Source organism: Cnephaeus nilssonii, assembly GCF_951640355.1.
Source record: "Cnephaeus nilssonii genome assembly, chromosome: 1".
Classification (NCBI taxonomy): Eukaryota; Metazoa; Chordata; class Mammalia; order Chiroptera; family Vespertilionidae; genus Cnephaeus; species Cnephaeus nilssonii.
This window is the reverse complement of record NC_137072.1, coordinates 27,439,734-27,459,507: the sequence shown is the minus strand read 5'-3', so window position 1 is coordinate 27,459,507 and position 19,774 is coordinate 27,439,734. Positions and strand designations below refer to the sequence as shown.

General features: G+C 47.0%; 1 protein-coding gene across 4 annotated transcripts in view; it reads right to left on the bottom strand.

Moving 5' to 3' along the window:
* Positions 1-2,808: 2,808 nt before the first annotated feature.
* FAM171A1 (family with sequence similarity 171 member A1) overlaps positions 2,809-19,774 on the bottom strand; it is a 123,567-nt gene continuing 106,601 nt past the window's right edge. Inside the window, exons 5-7 of one of the 4 annotated variants that reach the window (XM_079793997.1) lie at positions 9,715-9,831; positions 6,500-6,614; positions 2,809-5,901 (exon numbers count right to left, since the gene is read on the bottom strand). In XM_079793997.1, coding sequence (XP_079650123.1) covers positions 4,200-5,901; positions 6,500-6,614; positions 9,715-9,831 — 1,934 coding nt within the window. In that variant the 3' untranslated portion in view covers positions 2,809-4,199. The remainder of the gene's footprint in view (positions 5,902-6,499; positions 6,615-9,714; positions 9,832-19,774) is intronic. The other 3 variants (XM_079793996.1, XM_079793995.1, XM_079793998.1) reach the window with 3 other exon arrangements.

Below are 19,774 nucleotides of genomic sequence, written 5' to 3'. Positions count from 1 at the left end.
CATGGAAATGGGCAATGCCACAAATCAATGCTTGATTTGTTGACTGTCTAGATTTAAGAAAGCGATGAAGAAAATGTTAATAACGCAGATTAAACTTAAAACTGTATTATATCTAGCCCAGCCAACATGGCTCAGTGATTAAGCATCGATCTATGAACCAGGAGGTCATGGTTTGATTCCTGGTCAGGGCATATGCCCAGGTTGCAGGCTTGATCCCCAGTATGGGACATGCAGGAGGCAGCCGATCAATGATTCTCTCTCATCATTGATGTTTCTCTCTCTCTCCCCCTTCCCTTTCCTCTCTGAAATCAATAAAAATATACTTAAAAAACAAAAACAAAAACGGTATCATGTCTAGACCCATTACATTGCGACTAGCACAGGAAGTTGAGGAAATAGTCTTCCAGTATTAAAAAACCAAATATTCTCCCAGGATTCAGCAACCATGACCTGACTCAGCTAAGAAGACATGCTATGCTGGATAAACGAGTGACGTTCTGACATGTGTCTTTGTTGTTTGTTTCATCTTAATCATTCATGTAAAAAAAAAAAATCTGTTAATGTTCATGTCAGAGCTATATCCTTTTGTCAACTGCCACAACAGATGTGACAAAAATTGATGAAAGTATTCTGTGAGAGTACCTGTCAAATGGAATTTACAATTATGTATTTTGCTAGGATTTGTCCTACACATCCTTTAATCAGCAACATGTATAACCTAAATGCATTTGTTTCCAGAGAGCTGGTTGTTTACACAGCTTCTAGACAAGTGGCCTCAATTACTTCACCCCCAAGCCTCAATTTAGTTAGGTGCAAAACGGATAAATAAAAATATCTTCCTAATATAGTTTTGAGAATGGAATGCATTGTTAGAATAGAATGCATTATTGTTCTCAGCATATCGTTTCCAAGTCAGAAACTCAACAGATGTCAGTCCCAACTCATTACCTGGAGCACAGAAGAAGGTCCAAGTCACCCCTGGGCACTCCCACCCTTGTCTTCCCAGAGCGGGCCCTGGACCCATTTATTCAGATTGAAGTCTCCTTAATAGGCCGGTGAACACTCACCACTAGGTGGCATAAGCATGATGCCTTTGATGGGTTTGGTCCTTCAGGCAATATAATTGACTGGGAACACTGACATTTTACCCTAACAGGCTAGAGAGAAGATAAATGTTTACAGTTCCCAGTCACAGTGCTCGGTGCAGACAATGAGTCTTCTGACCAGTGTTGACACCCTGAGCAAAAATGTTAACTTGTAAGTGAAGATGAGTTAAGCTCCATCTTTGGCAAACAGTGTCTTCTCACCACTGCTGGCTGCTCCACACTTTCTATACTCACGGCAGACCCAGGTTATGTCTAGCCTAAAGCGAAGTCAGAAACCCGTGCCCCACCCCCTCCGTGCCCCCAGTCTTCCTGCCAGATCTCCCATAATTCTTCTGAAATGCTTTAAGGTGACTGCGCTGGCAGCAACCTTAGGAAGAGCTACAAAGGGCTGGGATCTCCCAGCATTCCCCAGTCACCTAGGTCTGACCCTGGGTATTTTTGTTTTAATGTGTTTTTTAAACTGATTTAAAAAATATATTTTATTGATTTTTTACAGAGAGGAAGAGAGTGGGACAGAGAGTTAGAAACATCGATCAGCTACCTCCTGCACACCTCCCACTGGGGATGTGCCTGCAACCAAGGTACATGCCCTTGGCAGGAATCGAACCGGGGACCCTTCAGTCCGCAGGCCAATGCTCTATCCACTGAGCCAAACCGGCTAGGGCTTAATTGATTTTTTAGTGTGTGTGTTTGGTTCATCCTCACCCAAGGGTATTTTTCCATTGATTTTAAGGAGAGTGGAAGGGAAGGGGGAGAGACAGAGAGAGAAGCATCGATGTGAGAGACACACATCGAGCCCTCAACAGAGGTACGTGCCCCTGACCGGAATCGAAACCTGGATTCTTTGGTCCACGAGCTGATGCTCTATCCACTGAGCCAAATCAGCCAGGGCAACAGTGGTATTTTTATTTTTAAAGAGAGAGAGAGGGAGAGGGAGAGAGAAACATGGATATGAGAGAGACATCAACCAGTTGCCTCCAGCAAGCACCGCCAACCAACCAGGGATCGAACCCGAAACCTGGGTAATACCCTGACTGGGAATCAAACTAGCGACCTTTTGGTGTACAAGACATGGGACAACGCTCAACCAACCGAACCACACTGGCCAGGGCACCCTAGGAATTCTTGCGAGAGGCCACTTACCTTGTCTCTGGAGGGTAGTTGACAAAGGGCTTCTCCCTGGAGTGTCAGTGGAGTCTGCAAGGACTCACCTGCCACCTATCGGTGAGCATGTTCACTCCCAAAGGTCTGCTCACTTGTGACACCATAGACTCCCACTTAGATGGCCTTCACTGTGGGGGATCTCTCAACAGGTTTCCCTCTTAAAAGCAAAATACTAAACATTTACTCTTTAGAATTAAAATAATAAAAATCAGCCTGATTAGTTTTCTGCCTGCCTGGAATTCACCAATAAAGATTTTGTAAGGAAGCTGTTCCTATAAACACAGTTGGCTTAATTTACTTCCGCCAATCTCTTCTATGTTCCAATGTTTCCATTAATGATTCCGAGGAACAGTCTTACACATCTGGGATGGTTCTGGTCATTTTAATAAGGTCTTTTGGAAGTGAAGTGAATCAATACTGAACATAAAACCTCAGGTTCTTGGAAAGTGCAGATCTCTCTCCCCATATGAAACACCACACAATGTTACTTTGTATTCTTGGATGAAACCAAATTCAAAGGTGGATTTTAAGGACTTTAACTATAATCTAAATTCATGGTGGTCTTTGAATATAAGTCCAACAAACTGGCATTTAGACTGCCAAGAAATGAACCGCAATTTCTTCATAACGACTTTGAAGCAAATAATGGCTCAGAATGAATGAAAATGACTATAAGATAGTTTTTTATTTTTTCCTTCAGAGTTTATTTTGAATTTTCATTTTTGGATAACCAAGCAGCTCTTTAAGGAGAATGCACAGAAGAGTCATTCTGGCACTTTTGGATAGCACATAAGATTTTTTTTTTTTTTTAATAGTCACATTCAGTTCACTTGCTCAGTCCATACTGATGTTGGGAGAGCAAGATCAGCCCATAGAATTCCAGCGCTAATATGTAACCATATATACAAACAGCCAATAAAACCATAATGGTGGCTAGTGGCCAAAGGGATGGAGTGGTGGGTGGGGGTGGGGGGAGTCTTTAGGGTGTCCTCTAGTTTATCTTAGCTAAACAGAATCCACATCACACAGGAGAACTGGAGAGTACACTGCGCGGAAATCGGAATTCTGTGCACAAACGGGCACTTGGCAGCATGCAGTCCAAAGGAAAGGGGTATCGTTTAATAACTTTATAAAATCCAGGCAGTTCCATTACAGGAGTTAAGAAAAACAAAGAGGATAAGTGAGGGACTGTCTGTTGTCACTGTAAAAAAGGCACTTGGAGTTAATGGGACCAGGATTGAAGGATTCTCAGCCGATAAAAAATTTCAGCACGATTTCATTAAAAGGCTTGGATGTTAAGAGACGACAGGAGTTCCTGAATGGAGACGTGGAAATAAACCAGCAAGAACCAGAACAGACCAAAACGAAGGAATAAAATCTTGACAACCAAACTGGGCTTATAAAAAAAAAGCAAACCCGAAACAAAACCCACGCAAAGCAAAAACCGAGGCAGAGTAAGAGCACGAAGCAGCAATGCATAGCTTTCCTCTGAGGTAATGAATACCTCGAGGCACTAAGTGCCAAGCTAATTTCTCAGTCATAACGTCACAGGAGCATTGTCGTGATAAAACTGACTCAGGCGATGCAACAAAGAGCTTCATCTGTTCCCGGAATCTGAGGGAGAACTGAGGTTATCATCAGAACCAGCAACATCACTGTGGTTTCTCAGTGTCCTCGGGGGACACGGCAAGCACGTGGAAGGACACTCAGACGCGGCGTTCGGCCACCTCCCTGGCGGCGAGGCATCCCTCACCGCCCTCCTTCCTTCCGAGTCATCACTGTAATGCCTTCCGAACATTTACACAACCGGAAATGGAAATGTCCCCGGGCCACGGTTGCCGTGGTTCAACTTCCTCCACAAGCGTGTGAGCACTTCCGTAAGTAAGGATTTTTTGGCAATTCTGTTAGATTGGGTGACTCTGCAGTCGCTCATTTAATGTTAAACGCCATCAGGGGTCTCTCTTCCCGCTTCTGCCACGGGCTCTTCTTGTCCTCTCCTTGGTCATCCTCGTCGTCGTCTTCATCGTCCTCGTGAGCAGACCCTCTCTGATCGGGGCTGGCCAGGGGCTCGGGGGGGACGTCCGCAGTCCGTTTGGTCGTCTCCTCCTGCAGGCTGGGCAGCTGGCTGCCGCTTCTCCGGCTGGAGCCGTCCAGCAAGCACCGCAGGGCACTGTCCTCGGGGGTGCAGACGGTGGTGCCGCACTCGCTGCCGCTTTGGTCCATGTCATCCAGGTACACGAGCTGCGTGTAGGCAGTGCTGTCCGCCACCCTCGGCTCCTTCTGAGGGTGCTCCTGGACAGGCGGGTGGTTCTGTGGGAGAGACAAAGGGTCTCCTCTTCCCTTCCGGGCAGATTTGGGTTCATTCATATCCACGCCGGAGTCCAGGCTGGCATCATTACTTCCGTTCCTCCCAGCTCTTTGGAGATCGATGTAAGAATGTCTAACGTGTGCGTTGGACCTGCCATCCAGGGAGACGAACCAGGCCCGGGGGTGCGGGAGTGGCTTCCCGCCGCCAAGTTCCATCAGAGCCTTTTCGGTCAGGAGCTGGACCTCGCTGTTCATCTGGGCCAAGGCCGCGTCGTTCAGGGATGCTGGGATGGACAGAGACTCCGACATGGACGCGTTCTGCGGGCTCCACTCCCGGCCGCCTGCATCCTGCAAGTGCTGCTGGGAGATGGCCTGGCACGACAAGGGCTGGGCCTGGATCTGCGAGGAGGGGTGTGGGAAGATCCCCGCGTGGGGGCTGGAGAGCTCGGCCTGCAGTCTTTCGATCTCCAGCTGCTGGTCCGCTGGAACGACCAGCGGCTGGCCCACGTAGGAGTGGTCGCCAGGCAGTTTCATATAGTGAGCGGGGATGACCAAGGCAGGCAGCACTTTCCTGTAAATGCTGTCATTGACCTGGTCCACGGAGCTGCAGCAGATCAACTGGCCGGGCCGCGAGAAAGACGTGGGTCTTTCCAGGTGGTCTACGGATCGTGACATCATACATTCAGTAGGTCTGCGGTCCAGCAGCTGCTCTTTTTCGGGAGAGGAAGGCGCGGGGTACATGTGTTCCTGAATGGTGAGCTTACTTCCTGTGGAAATATGGTTGATGGAGGCCTGACTGTCTCGGTCTTGCTTCTCAAATAAAGGCTGTGACAGCATGGCATTGTAGCTCCTCCTGTAATCACTGCGGCCAGGGGACTCGTAGCCTTCTCTCTCCATAGACTTCCTGGACTTTAAGGGGAAAATCTCCACGGATTTATGGTAGTCCTTTCCCAATGTCCCACTTGGTGTTAGGTTATCAAAGGAGATTTGGCTTTTTTCCTCTTCCTTATGAGACAGGAGTTCCTCCCGAGAGCTGAACTCTTGGGAGGTGCTGTAGGACAGCTTCAGCATGGGGGTGTGCAGGTCCACTTCTCCGCTGGAAGACATCATTTCTAAACGCACCCCACTCATCAGCTCCTTGGTGCCCGGGGCGTCCGGGCGGGTGTGGCTGGTGACAGAGAGTGGGCCTGGGAATTCCGACTCCCGATGGGCAAACAGCAGGTTGATGTGAGACATGGAGGTGGACTGGTCTCTTTTGGAACTCTCCAGGGCGGCAGGGAGCTGCAGTTTCCTATGGTGCTGACGAGGTTTCAAGCACTTCCGCCTACGATCAAGAGACAACAATCCAAACCCAAAGATTAAAGATTCTCGTCATGGTTGCGTTTCAAGTAAAATCCTAACTCGCAATTTCCACAGAAAGAAACAAGCCAGAAGCCTGCTCACCACACACACACCCTCAGCCTTATTTTGATTCAGAGCAGCACAGGCCACACATTTCACCCGCAGGCTCTTATAAGTGCATCGGAGTCATTCATTCAAAAGCGGTTACCCCAAGAATCGACAATCAGCATTTTCGCAAACAGAACAGACGAGGCATTGCAATAAAAATAGTTCTGCTTTGTCCTTGAGAATATCACACCTTAATCAGCGTTTAGGGATATTCTAAACCAATCACAGGACAACGGTAAATGGGTTCTATAACTGCCCTTCTAAGTAATGTTATATATTATACACAGTGTGCCTCTTATGTTCTTCATTCGTTTGCAAGTCAGATGACAAATATTCAGTGTGTAGGCATTTTTTCTACCTATAAAAAAAGAGACCTCGATTCAGAAGAAAAAAAAAAAAAAAGACCTCCATATCATGCTTGCACAAGCCATTCCAAATGAAAAAAAGATATTGCCAAAATGGTAAAACATTACCTGCAATAATATAAAAGGAGACACAGCAAAACCAAAAGTATGAAAGCCATTCCTCCTAAAATGGCCAAAAGAAACACCGTGTGATACGTGGTAATGTCCTGTGTGACAACGGGACCTAGAAGGTCAGAAAAGGACACTTTAGATTTGTGGAAACCTTTAAATACACAGAGGAATAAAGAACACAAATGTCATGTGTTTTCTGATTTTGTTAATCCTCATCCAAGGATATTTTTCCAATGATTTTTAGAGAGAGTGGAAGGAAGGGGGAGAAACAGGAAGAGAGAAACGTCGATGTGAGAGAGACACATCGATTGGTTGCCTTCTGCACACACCCCAATGGGGGTGGGGGATCGAGTCTACAACCCAGGTACATGCCCTTGACCAGAATCGAACCTGGGACCCTTCAATCTGAGGGCTGATGCTCTATCCACTGAGCCAAACCGGCTAGAGCAAATGTCATGTTTTTATTACTCTTACTGGCTGGGGCCCGGAGCAGGGCAGATGCAAACACCCTTCAGCTGATACCAGGATGTCATCAATGAGGAGGGATGACCAGCCCCATTACTGAAGCAGCTGTGGCCAGCAGCTCTGAATATGCACCTACTACATGCAGTGCGTCAGGGTCCCTCCTTAGCTGAGAGCCACATGCGTTCAGCATTCTAAACACATGATTTTTAATAAAAGCAAATGGATGCATAATAATACAATGAGTGGGACTCTTACGCTCAGAGAGATGGCCTGAATAACAGGAGATTTTATACTGCAGGAGAAAAAAAATCACAAGATTTTATTCTCACTTCCACTTGGCAGTCATTGTGACTGTGAAGAGCCCTTTGCCTAAATCAATTAGTTGAGATGTATGAAGGAAATGTACTATGACTTAAAAAACATCCATATAAGGGGTTTGGGGGGGCAATGGGGGGATAAGGACACATCTGTAACACCTTAATCAATAAATAAAGAAAAAAACCCATCCATATAGGGTGTCAAGTGTTTCTAAAATGCCTTCCATTCTTTAAAATTAAATGTTCCTCTACAATAACTTTTCCAAATGATTAACCTGATGTGGCCACAGTCCTCTCCAGAACTCATAGACCAGGTCATCAGAGGTAAACAGACTCTCGTTTACATTGTAAAGAATCTCAAGAAGTACTTAACTTAGACTCTTCATGCTCAGCATCTATAAGATTGTATCTTAATGTCACTGACAACAGGTGGTCGGCAACAACAAAAACCTCCCCAAATTGCGATCTTTGTCCAGGTATCCTGGCAGTGCAGCAAAGGTGGGAAGGAAGAAATGTGGTTTTATATTGTTTCACCCATTTACCTACTGATTTTTTATATTCTAAGGGATAGATTTATTAAAAAACCTTCTGAAGGAGACAAATCTCTTCAGAGCTTGATAAGCCCAAGGAGTTTTAATAGCTCTTGAGAAAATAGTGACATTACTTATGTTCAAAAGACAACATTATTCACTTCAATGGGGTGGAGTTAATATTTACAAAAGTTGGAAAAGTACCTGACAACCATATCCTGCCTTAATCATTGAGAGAAACAATTTTTTTTACACAAAGACAGCCTCCCCGGGCACCGCGGCACAGCAGTGCCTTGGCAGGCGTCACCAACATATTGGGTGTACGTAGAAGTCATTTCCAAGCAACCGAAGTTCAATTCCTTTAAGTACTTAAAATGTTATTACTTTAACTTCTGCCAATGTAAACCTTTATAAAACTCACAGGCACACTTCATTTCCTTCTTAACCAGTGAATTAAAGAGGAAAACCCTAATTATTTTCTTGTTGGTTTTGGGCTCAGGAAGACACAGCATCGCGGTAATTTGTTTTCATAACAGTGATGGCTGTGAGGTTACCAACACATGTTTCTACATTAAATGCCACCAGGGACTGTGCTATGTATGCTTTTTGTGGCTGTTTTTCCTCTTCCTTTACTACTAGGAAGCTTCAGAGGACCTACATCCAGGAGTTCTTTCTCCCCTCTGTACGGAAGTATCTATTCATCTGTTCATGATGGGAAAACTGATTGCCAAGGTTGTTTGAAACAGGTCTACAATGAAAGTCAACTTCAACGCCTGGGATTTGTGGCCTCTGCTTTGGTACCTAAGGAATTTCTTTCCTTACTCTTCATCATCTCCTAGATATTTCAGACTTGGAGACTGGTTCATGCCTATATTGCTACAGGAGCAATATCATAAAGGGAAACACGTACTCTGCAAACACAGATGCGAAGTGTGCACATTTTCTGAGGATGGAAATATAAAGTAAACGGTGACAGACTATACCCACCTAGGAATGGCCCCTATAAATTAGTTACTTTGGGAGTCTCAGTGTTCCTTCCAGTGATAATTACACTGCCGAAACACGGTGGACTCCCATTTTGGAACTGCCTTCATGGCTAATTTACAAGAGACACTCTTCAATCACAGCGCCTTCTGACCTCGGCTCAGTCACCTACTGTACTCACCAGACTGGGACACGCACGGCTTTCAGCTGTACCTCTGAGCATCAAGATTTGCCGCCAGGCAGCGTCTCACTAATGGAGGCAGTCCACGCGACACATTCAAAAGGTGCTTTGTGCATCATTGGAAATAATTCTCCTAACGTGACTATTTTGAAAAAACAAGTCTGGAATACTCACTGGGATAAATTGGGGCACATAGGTTTAAAAAAATAAATAAACTTTTAGTCACACTTGAAAAAAATACAAGTTCATTCACATTTCCTAAATGGAAATGACTATTCTTCTGGGTACAAAGCCACTGGTTGGCTTTGAGAACCTTTTGGAAATGCCGCATAGAGCTTTCTGCCCCAAGAAGTCACCCGTGATGACTTTCTGTGAGTCCCTCCGTGGAATGCCTTTCCCTACATCTCTCACACCGGCCACAGCTGTTTCAGGAATTAGGGAGGAGGTCTGAGCTGCCTCTGCGGGCTTTAGATTAAGAATTTCCTATGGCAGCTGTCTACGAGAAACAGAGACACGAGACAAGATGATTTCCCATGCATTATTCTTATCCTAGATGGGAGAGTTCCAACTAGAACTCCCCATCCCATGAAGTACCTTCGTTTCATCATTTGATTTTTCAGACTCTCAACCATTTTTAAGATGGGATGTCCCTGTTGAAGTTATTTTCAAAAGTGTACTCAACCTGACCCCTCAGGACATCATTCCCCATGCCTGCGGGCGCTGCCTCCGTGTTACCTGGGTTGGGGGGAGACATGGCTGCCACCCAGTACCCCAGCTGAGGGGCAATGTACGTCCACGTCAGCTGGCTGCCCTCCTGGTGCACGAGGCCGAGGCCGCTCTTCAGCCACGTTCCTGTGGGTGCAGAAAACAACTTCAGCTCTAGGCATGCTACACTCCTATTCAAGGCTCCGGCACCTGGTACAAGTCACCTTAAATGTCACGTTTATAACCATTCGGGAGCCAAAATGGGTAGCTAGGGGCTGCACACAGCTTTCCTGGAGATGCTTTTCAACTCGCTTCACTTTAGTTTTTCTTTGCCTTCCTTATTAAATTCCCTCCAGCCACTTCACCAAACATCCCTGCTTCCAAACACAGGTGACTTTAGCAGAAACCGCTGGAGTTGAGAAGGAAAATAAAAGCAGCATGACAGGGTCGGCAGGAGTGGGACGTCGGAGAAATCCAGCGGTGCTACACTCTACCCTCAAACAAGTGAGTGAATTTCCTACCTGGAGTCACAGGCTGGCTCCATCGAAATGACCCTGGGAAGGTTTTTGTTTTGTTTTTTAATATATAGATTCCTTGGTCCCACCTTTGCAAATACTGACCCAGAAAGCCTGAGGTAGGTATTTCTAAAAATTTCCAGTTGGCCCTGATGCCGGGAAACATGGAATAAGTCCAGGTCTGTGTTCTGTCTTTCAGTTGCTACTCTGACCAGTATTTAACATTAACGAGCTCCTACTATGGACTGGCTAGTCACAGCAGATGTGCTTTCTATACAGTCATCCCTCAGTATACGCAGGGGACTGGTTCTAGGACCCCCACAGATACCAAAATCCGAGGATGCACAAGTCTCTTATATAAAATGTCACAGAACAATGCATATGGTTGGCCCTCGGCATCTGCAGACTCCCAACCGTGAAATAAAAATACGTATACTGTTTTCGATCGGTGGTTGGTTGAACCCGCAGACACAAAACCCATGGAGACGAAGGGCTGACAGTACATTATCTATAATTCTCACTACAACCCTACAAAGTTGGACTTATTCTCCTTTTTTGAATGAGGACACTGAAGACGGGTGAGCTACGTAAGGCTTCGAGGACTCCCAGGGTCGGGAGCAGAGCAGGGGCACCTAGGTCGGTCTGTCCATCCAAGGCCAGTGCTCTTTCTCCCGCTCTCCCGTGCTGCCATCTCCCATAAACCTTCCCCGAATTTGATGACTTTTTCACTTTGTAGGGTTTCTAGCAGCAGACTCATTGCCCAAGGTCATTTAGCTGTCACCTGTCTCACCTGCAGAGAGCCTTAACTTTGAGGACCTTGATGGAAGCTGGCAGCAAGGGCAAGGGAGTGTGCTGGCCAGGCCCCCAAGGGCATGCAAACACTCACCCCACCCATCAGCAAAGACGAGGTCACTTATCACTGACGCAGGGCTCCTGCTTTGCTTCAGTGCCCAGTGCTCCTGCCCAGCTCAGCTCACTCCTGCAATCAGCCACCACCTCAAATGGCCACACGCATAGCCCTGTCCACTCTAGAACTACACGCACCAACTGTGCACCAAATATTCTACCCTCTGGGCTCCAAATCCTTGCCTTGTCTGGGTACACATATCACTGAGGTGGCAATCGGGGATGTTTTCTTCCCCTTGAAGAAAGAAACAATAGTTGGGGCTGCTTCTAGGGCTTATCAGTTGCCATAGCAACATTCAAATGCAGCAGGCGGAAAGGTGCCTTGGTAATGCCTCCCAGCTAACACACCTCCTCTGCTGACTGCAGCTGAACAAAGAAGGCTGGAGAGGCCAGGCATCAAGCATCAGCAAGCGCCTCCAGCCTGCACCGTCTGACCCGCCCATGCAACAGGCTGAATCATGGCTCCAGAGAAAATACAAGCTGGAAGGTTCCTAAAATGATTATGAGAACAAGGATGCCTAATTCCAATACGTTCGCTAAACATCAACCGAGAGATGATTACGCCACACACAGCATCACGTACTTCTTTTTTTTTTCCTTTTAAATATATTATTATTGATTTCAGGGAGGAAGGGAGAGGAAGAGAGAGATGGAAACATCAATGATGAGAGAGAATCATTGACTGGCTGCCTCCTGCACACTCCCCACTGGGGATTGAGCCCACAACCCAGGCATGTGCCCTTGACTGGAATCGAACCCGGGACCTTTCAGTCCACAGGCCGACGCTCTAGCCACTGAGCCAAACCAGCCAGGGCAGCATCACTTACTTCTCCAGGGCTACTAAGGAAACAGAGAGAACATTTGACACAGGGAGCAAAAGGGTTTCTATGTTTGGTACAAACGTTTCCCTGAAGGTAGGTAAGCGATTGCTTGCCAGTGTTCGCCCTGCCCTCCAGGACCCTGTACTGTTAAGCTCATGACACATACCTCACCCCTCTCTCCCCCACACTCTCCCACAATAGCAAGCCTGCCAGGATCTCTGTATCAGCAGGAAGTGGCTGCACATTCTTTGGTTTACAGTTTTCCTCAGATTAGAGTCTTGAGTCACTGCTTTTCGAATGGAGCGGATGCTGGAATAGGCTCAAGGACCCAGAGGGAAAGAGCTGGAAGATCAGAGTCATAACTCCTGTTCGCTCAAGGGCAAACCACCTAACTGGATCGCTAAATTGCCTCTGCCTTCTACTAGTAAACACAATGCAGAAACTGGAAACACCTAAAAATACCTCCCAGTTACACTGGGGGCAAGCCAAGCAGGTGGACGCCCACACTCTACCCAGCTCAAAGGTCCCCACAGGCAGCCTGGAGGGCCTCTGTCCAGTGGTGGTGGTGGTGATGCTGGTGGGAGCCAGAAAGGCCAGTGACTGAGGACACGCAGCTGCTTTGGGAGCACAAGGAGGAAAGAATGCCACCTGGTGTGGGCAGAGAGAAAGAGGAGGGGGTTGCATGCAATAGGGCTTGCATGATGCAGGGGGTGGGATGGAGGTGCAGGGTGGGTGGGAGGGAGGGGGCTGTCGGACGGCGGCTGGAAAGGAGGTTAGTGCCTGTCTGCCAATGGCTGGGCAGGGCTTCCAATGCCATCAGCAACAGGAGGTCACTGGGACCTGTAAGTGGAGGCCCAGCTGGTCACAGCTTTTCTTACCCCCCCCCCCCCCCTCCTAAATCCCCTCAGTTCTTCCAGGTCCCTCCTCATCATGCCAAGTCTGCGACTTGGCAAACAACTGTTGCTTCAACCTCAGAGTCTCTCTCCCAAAAATTTACCTATCTTTCAAGACTCAAGTCATGCCATGCGTTTTCCCGAGTTCCTCCAGCACCCAGGAACTCCCACATGTGGGCACTCCTAGGGCATGTGTCCCAGCACCACTGATTTTCCAGAAACATGTCACCCGTTGTCCACTCTGCCAGAGTGGGCGGGTCTTCTCCTCAGCACACAGACATGCCCTTGGTGTAGGAGCTCAGCAGTACTTAACAGTGAGCGGAAGCCAGCCTTGCAACCTCAAAGTAACACCAGGCGACCTTCCGAGAAAAGCTGGGGGTGGCCAGCAGGAAAGATCTCCTGACGAAATTGGGGTTCAGGTCGAGACGCTGCCCTTTCCAACAAAAGGGAGCAGAGTCAGCTGAGAAAAAGGCATTGCTCCGGGCCCACGTTTTCTGGAAAATGTACCCATCCCCAGGAAATAGAGGGTAACACTGTTTCGGGATTCAACGATCATGCTTTATTGGCAAAAGCCATTCCCAAGCGTTCTGTTTGTAGGAAGAGATAAGCTACAGGGAAATGAGCGAATGAACTGCCAACTAGAAACACGCTTTTCCTGACGCTGCAGGAAGCGGGCGCTTTCCCCGCACCAGAGGAGCTCCCTGTACTCAGGCTGGGGACTCCTGCTGGAGCCTTCCCTGCTGCTACGGACAGCAGGGCACAGGCCTCTGCACAGCCTCTTTGGTTCGATGACGTTATGTGACTGCTGGACCTTTGGCCAGGGTGCTAAGTGGGGACCCTCTCATCCCCGGGGGGTGGGGTGGGGGGGGCCCAGGCACAGCTCAGAGCAGGAGAGGGACCAAGGAAAGCTCCAGCTGCGAGGCCTCCGCTGTTCTTGTCTGCCCGCCCCGTCGGCTGGAGGGGGCGGCCACGGGATGCTCCTTGGTCTGAACAACTGCCCAAGGGCTGTCCTGAGCGAGTGTCTCCTCGGTGGGCCAGACACAACAGCCCAGCAGCGGCTTCCTCCGTTCACTTCGCTCCTGTGCTTCTCCTTCTCCCTGCTCCGAGCGAGTCCCTCCCAGCCTCTTCCCACCGCTCCCTTCTGAGGGCTCGCTACCGACTCACCCAGGGTCCTCTTCCTGGGCACAAGCTGAGTGTCCAGGCGGGTCACCTGGTGAAGATGTGCAGGCAGGACCCTGTGCCTCCTCGTGCTCTGTCCCACAGGCCCGGCTGCCACCTTCTTCATGCACAGCTGCTCCTGCAGAGCGGGGCTGGCCAACTGTTAAGGGGGTCAGTTGGGAGCAGGCTGGTGGCCACAACAAGCGCCTCTCTGCTCTGTGCAAAGCTGGTGGCATGTCTATTACTGGGACTGCATGTGTGAAGGTTATATAGCAATCTCTCGGCATCATCAAGGAATGAAACTCTGCATTACAGAAATTTCTAGAATGGTGGCTTTCAAACAGTTTAAAAAGCATCTGATCTTTCTAATGCTACTGCTTTTAAGTGTGTCCCTAAGCAGAAATTTCCCCCCCCAAAATATATTTTTATTGATTTCAGAGAGGAAAGGAGAGGGAGAGAGAGATGGAAACATCAATGATGAGAGAGAATCATTGATTGGCTGTCTCCTTCATGTCCCCTACTGGGGATTGAGCCTGCAACCCAGGCATGTGCCCTTGACCGGAATTGAATCGGGGACCCTGCAGTCTGCAGGCCGACGCTCTATCCACTGAGCCAAGCTGGCTAGGGCTGGCAGAGATTTATATAAAACAAACCAAAGATAAGCTTCTCTGCATGAAGGCAGAGACATCTCCCGAGCGTGATTGGAGAGTTACTCTTCTGTACAACTTGGGTCTTATTGGCCAAAATTTGAAAAAGCAGTTTTACATAATTCTAGAACGTATCATTCACTCCTGCTTTATAGGATAGAATATAATTTTGATTTTTCATGATAACTCAGGGTCATGATTATGATGAACTACAATGCTAGGCTCTAAAATACTGCTCTCCTCAGGTCCCTGCTGAGGAACATAGACTTGTTTGCTTCTACACCTAATACCCCCACCCACTCCCACGTTTGTTTTCCCTCCCTCCCTCCCTCCCTCCCTCCCTCTCTCCTTTTTCCCTTTCTTCTTCCCTCCCCTCTCTGTGCTGTCATCAGTGTGTCTATTATCAGCTCTGCTCCCTCATCACCGACAACCCGGAGTCCCACCCAGCACGGTCTGCTACTGAGAACTAGCAGTAAACCACCTCACTGAACCACCTCTAGAAGAATGTCTGCAGGCAGTGTGTGTGTGTGTGGGACTGGGGGACAAAACCAGATATGGAAAAGTGGTATTCTGAATCCAAGTTTGGTGTTTTCCCTCAACACCACACCCACAGATCAGTTTTGTACAAATTATCATTCTCTAGAGTGAAACCTTACACAACGGAAAGATTTAGAGATATTTTCGAGAATAAATACTTGGTTGAAAAATTGTCCGCATCTTTTGAAATTGAGTTAGGTATGTACGTATTTGGCAAAGATCATTGTGTGTAAAACACCATGAGTTCTTCACTTGGAAGCTACACTGAACTACAATGATTACTGCACATCATAACTGGCAGGCAGAAAAAATACAGCATATGCTGGTCTGTAAGACCTGAGGAGCCATCTCCAGGGGTGCTGCTGTCTTGCTTGGTTCCCAAGCAATAATGAAATCAGTTTTTATTTGCAAAATATAAAGATGAATTAAAAATGGCCATCAAAAGGGAAAAAACTCTAAAATATGAAAAAGGGCCCCAAATGTGATGTCTAATGTGAATACCACCGATAGGGCTGATTCCCTGGCTTCCCCTGCCTGGAAGCCCTGCTAGCATACAGCCAGGCTACCTCCTCTCCGCGCTTGGTAACAAGCAGAGACACCTGATATCAGGAGCACGACTGACTCTGAGAAGGAAACTGCAAGTGCAAATCCACACTCTGCCAGGTCACAATGGAAGCTGGCACCTTGCACAATAGCCAATGCACAGGGACCAAGTTACTGCTTACATTGAGACTTGTGACCATGTCGGACCTCAGAACAGTTGGAAGGTTAAAAAAAAAAAATAGTCCAGCATAAAACTGGCCACATGGCTGACGTCCCCAACATAAGATAATCCTGCATGTGAATTCCAGCTTTGCCATTTTCTGGCTGTGTGACCTGAGGAGCTGCCCAGGATGGCACAGCAGAGGAACTGAAGGTCCTTGGTGATGGAAGGGAGCAGTCCGGGCGCCTTTGGCTTCACATCCCTTTTGCCAGGCAGAAAATGAACATGCTCATGGTCTAAGCGCTGCAGCTGGTGTTCTGCTTCCTGCAGCCAACAATCTCCAACTGATATGCTTTTCCTGAAAGAGGCTGCAGTGAGTTCTACTAGATCTGTAAGCTGGGACCCATGAAAAAATTCCACACCCACTCAGAAAACCCACCTCAAAGAAGTTACATGGATCAAAAGGTGAGTATTCACACTGAAATATAGCCATTTTTACTCCTTCATGTAAATATCACTGCGAACTATTTGGCAACATTTATGGAGAGAGGTGAGACATACATGCGTGACACAGGCATGAACTCGGACAGTAGAACCTATGGTTGCCTTGCCTCTCAGCTGCTGATGATGGCCAGTAACCCTTGGGCTGTGGAGATTACTGCTGAGTAATCAGCATGACGTGGGCATTAGCTGGTTTGAGGAATACTCTTAAGAGGTATGCACCTCTCAGATCCATATTATTATTGTTACTAGAGGTCCAGTGCACAAATTCGTGCATGGGTAGGGGCTGATCCGGCCAGGCCAGCTGGGGGAAGGGGCCACGGGCAGTTGGCTGGCTGGCCCACCCCGACTGGGGTGGGAGAGAGATCAAGGGTGGGGCCAGCCAGGGCGAGGGGCTGTGGGCAGTTGGCCGGCTGGCCCTGCCTCCTGGTCGAACTCCCAGTTGAACTCCTGGTCGAGGGGACAATTTGCATATTAGCCTTTTATTATATAGGACTAGAGGCTGGTGCAGGAAATTCATGCATGGGGGGGGGGGTGTCCCTCAACCTGCCTGCACCATCTCCAATCTGGGATCCCTCTTGTAATCTGGGGACACTAGCTCCTAACTGCTCATTTGCCTGCCTGCCTGATCGCCCCTAACTGCTCTCCTCTGCTGGCCTGATTGCCCCTAACCACCTCTGCCTCAGCACCTGCCACCGTGACTTTGTCCGGAAGGACATCTGATCTAATTAGCATATTACCCTTTTATTAGTATTATTATTATCATTATTGCTAATTTTAGTCATAGGGCCGCTCCAGATCCCCAAATATGCAGAATTCCTCTAGAAACCAGATGCCTTACTTTTCTGGCTTTCATCTGTATTATCTTAAGCTATAACCTCTATCATACTTTTCTACCAGATGTACATATAGACTATCAAGGTCTAAGTCTATTTTATGTTGCCTTAACAAAACTGGGACAAGATCACTCACTAAAATCAGAATATAAGAATCCATCCCCTTCATCAGCGTAGCAGAAATGGTGTCACTTTCTACATTTATGATATTGTGGAGTAGCCTTCTTTTTTTCCAAATTAAAGTCTATGTTTTTGAGTGGCTATATTTCCTTCTTTAGAATTATTTTCCCATGAAATCTGTGAGGAAGAAACATTCCTTGTTAATTACATAGCAAAGCATTTACCTGGTGGTCCATTATCTAATCTTTCTTGTTGAAAGCAATCAAACTGAAGAGTAAAAGTTATATACAGATAGCTGGATTCTTATAGCTTCGGGCAGGTACATTTTGGGACTGGTTTAAACAAGAATAACATTAAGGGCAACTTGCTATATAACCAACATCCTTCTGTTCAAAGCATAAAAATCACAGATATGTTGAATTCTTAGACATTAAAACAAGAAAGGAATCTGTATTCAGCTACAACATGTCCCCTGGTATTTTTAGGATAATTTTTTAAAACAGATTCTTACAAAATAAATGTAATCTAAGCAACTGATTCTTCCCTTTGCCCCCCCCCACCCCCCTTTAAGCTTTAGCTGAGTTATCAGAAGACTTACTGAAACAAGTTTTAGAAGAGAGCAGTAATGAGAAACCATAAAGATTCTGGCAGAGTTATAGAAAGCTTGTGCCTTAAATAGGTAGCCAGAAGTAGTAGAATACATAATAGCATTAATAAAATTTAATGAGAGAATTTTGAATTTACAGTAGGTATATATAAATTTTCAGGCTAATAGACCCATATGGAGAGAAATTTTGTTCATTACCCAGTAAATCCAATATTCATCTTGTAATTCAACCTCAGGAAGTATCAGATGGGTTAACAGAACAGGATTCCAGGAGGCACAGCCACTGATCCCCAGCATTTAAAAACGTGCTCAAAATGAGGGAGAGTGTGCCCTAGCCAGTTGCTCCATAGTTAGAGCATTGGCCCTCGGACCAAAGGTTGCAGGTTCGATTCCATGTCAAGGGCAGGTATCTCAGTTGCAGGCTTGATCCCCACCCCCATTAGGCGTGTGCAGGAGGCAACCAATTCATGTGTCTTTCTCACATCAATGATTCTTTCTCTCTCTCTTTCTATCCCCCCCTTCCACTCTCTCTAAAAAAATCAATTGAAAATATATCTCCAGGTGAGGATTGAAAAAGGCAACAGGGCTAGTGCAAAAGAGAAATTTACAGACATCTGAACAAATGTGATAAGATGCTCTAAACCAGTGCTTTGGTTACAACGGCAATCTGGTTAAAATGCAGATTGTCACTCTGGCCAGTGTGGCTCAGTTGGTTGGAGTGTCGTCCAGTACACCAAAAGGTTTGGGGTTTGATTGCGGGTTCAGGGCACATACCTAGGTTGCCATTCGATCCCTGGTCAGGGTGCATATGGGAGGCAACTAATCGATGTTTCTCTCTCCCTCCCTCCGTCCTTCCCCCTCTCTCTGTCCCACTTTCTCTCTCTAAAAAACCCCCAAAAAACCCAAAAAACCAAAAACAAAAAAAACCCCCAAACCAACAACAATTTTAAAAAACACCAAAAAAAGAAAAAGAAAGCATTCATGGGGTCTGGAGTAGAGCAGGAGATTCTGCAGTTCTAAGAGACTCCCCATCGGCAGACCACACTTTGAGCAGCAAAGCTTTCATTTATTTGCACTTTTGTGGGTGTGGTGATTCTTCCAGAAAACCCTAAGGCCATTTCTCACCATGTTGCCCTGGTGTATCAACTGGGCAACCAGTGCTTGAAGCAACTTCAGAAATATTTCTAATATATTTAGGAAACAATCCAGTCACTTGTCAGACAACAGGCCAGGAGTTGGCAGACCAGATATATCAGGTCCTCAAATAATGTCATTTTGCTATAACGTTGATGATGAGATAGATGTGTTGGGAACTTAACTCTTGTTCATGTCAACAGGCCGATGGTACAACTGGTTGTTATCCGTCCATTCGCTTCAAGTTGCAGTTTCCAAGAACCTACTGAGGACGATGTTAAGTGAGGACTTCCTGCACCTCCAGATGCTGTTGTGCCCTAAGGGGCAGGCTGCTTAGTGAACTGGCTGTGTGGTGTGTGGCCAGACTGGTTCTAACCTTAACACCTTTGTGTTGACAGGTGTCCCCCCCCGCCCCCCCCCGAACATTCTGCTCCCAAGACATTTCTGTGTTAGGCTCCTACTTTAGGATCTCAGCTCCAACGTCACCTCTCCCAAGGGTCTGCCCACCCAGGTGTTCCCTCTGACATCACTCTGCTTCATTGCCTCACAGCACTCATGCATCTAAAGTAAACTGTTCCCCTGTCTCCATTGAGAACAAAAGCTTCATAATTTACAGGGACCTTCCCTGACTCAAAGCTTCATAATTTACAGGGACCTTCCCTGACTCAAAGCTTCATAATTTACAGGGACCTTCCCTGACTCAATGACTTTT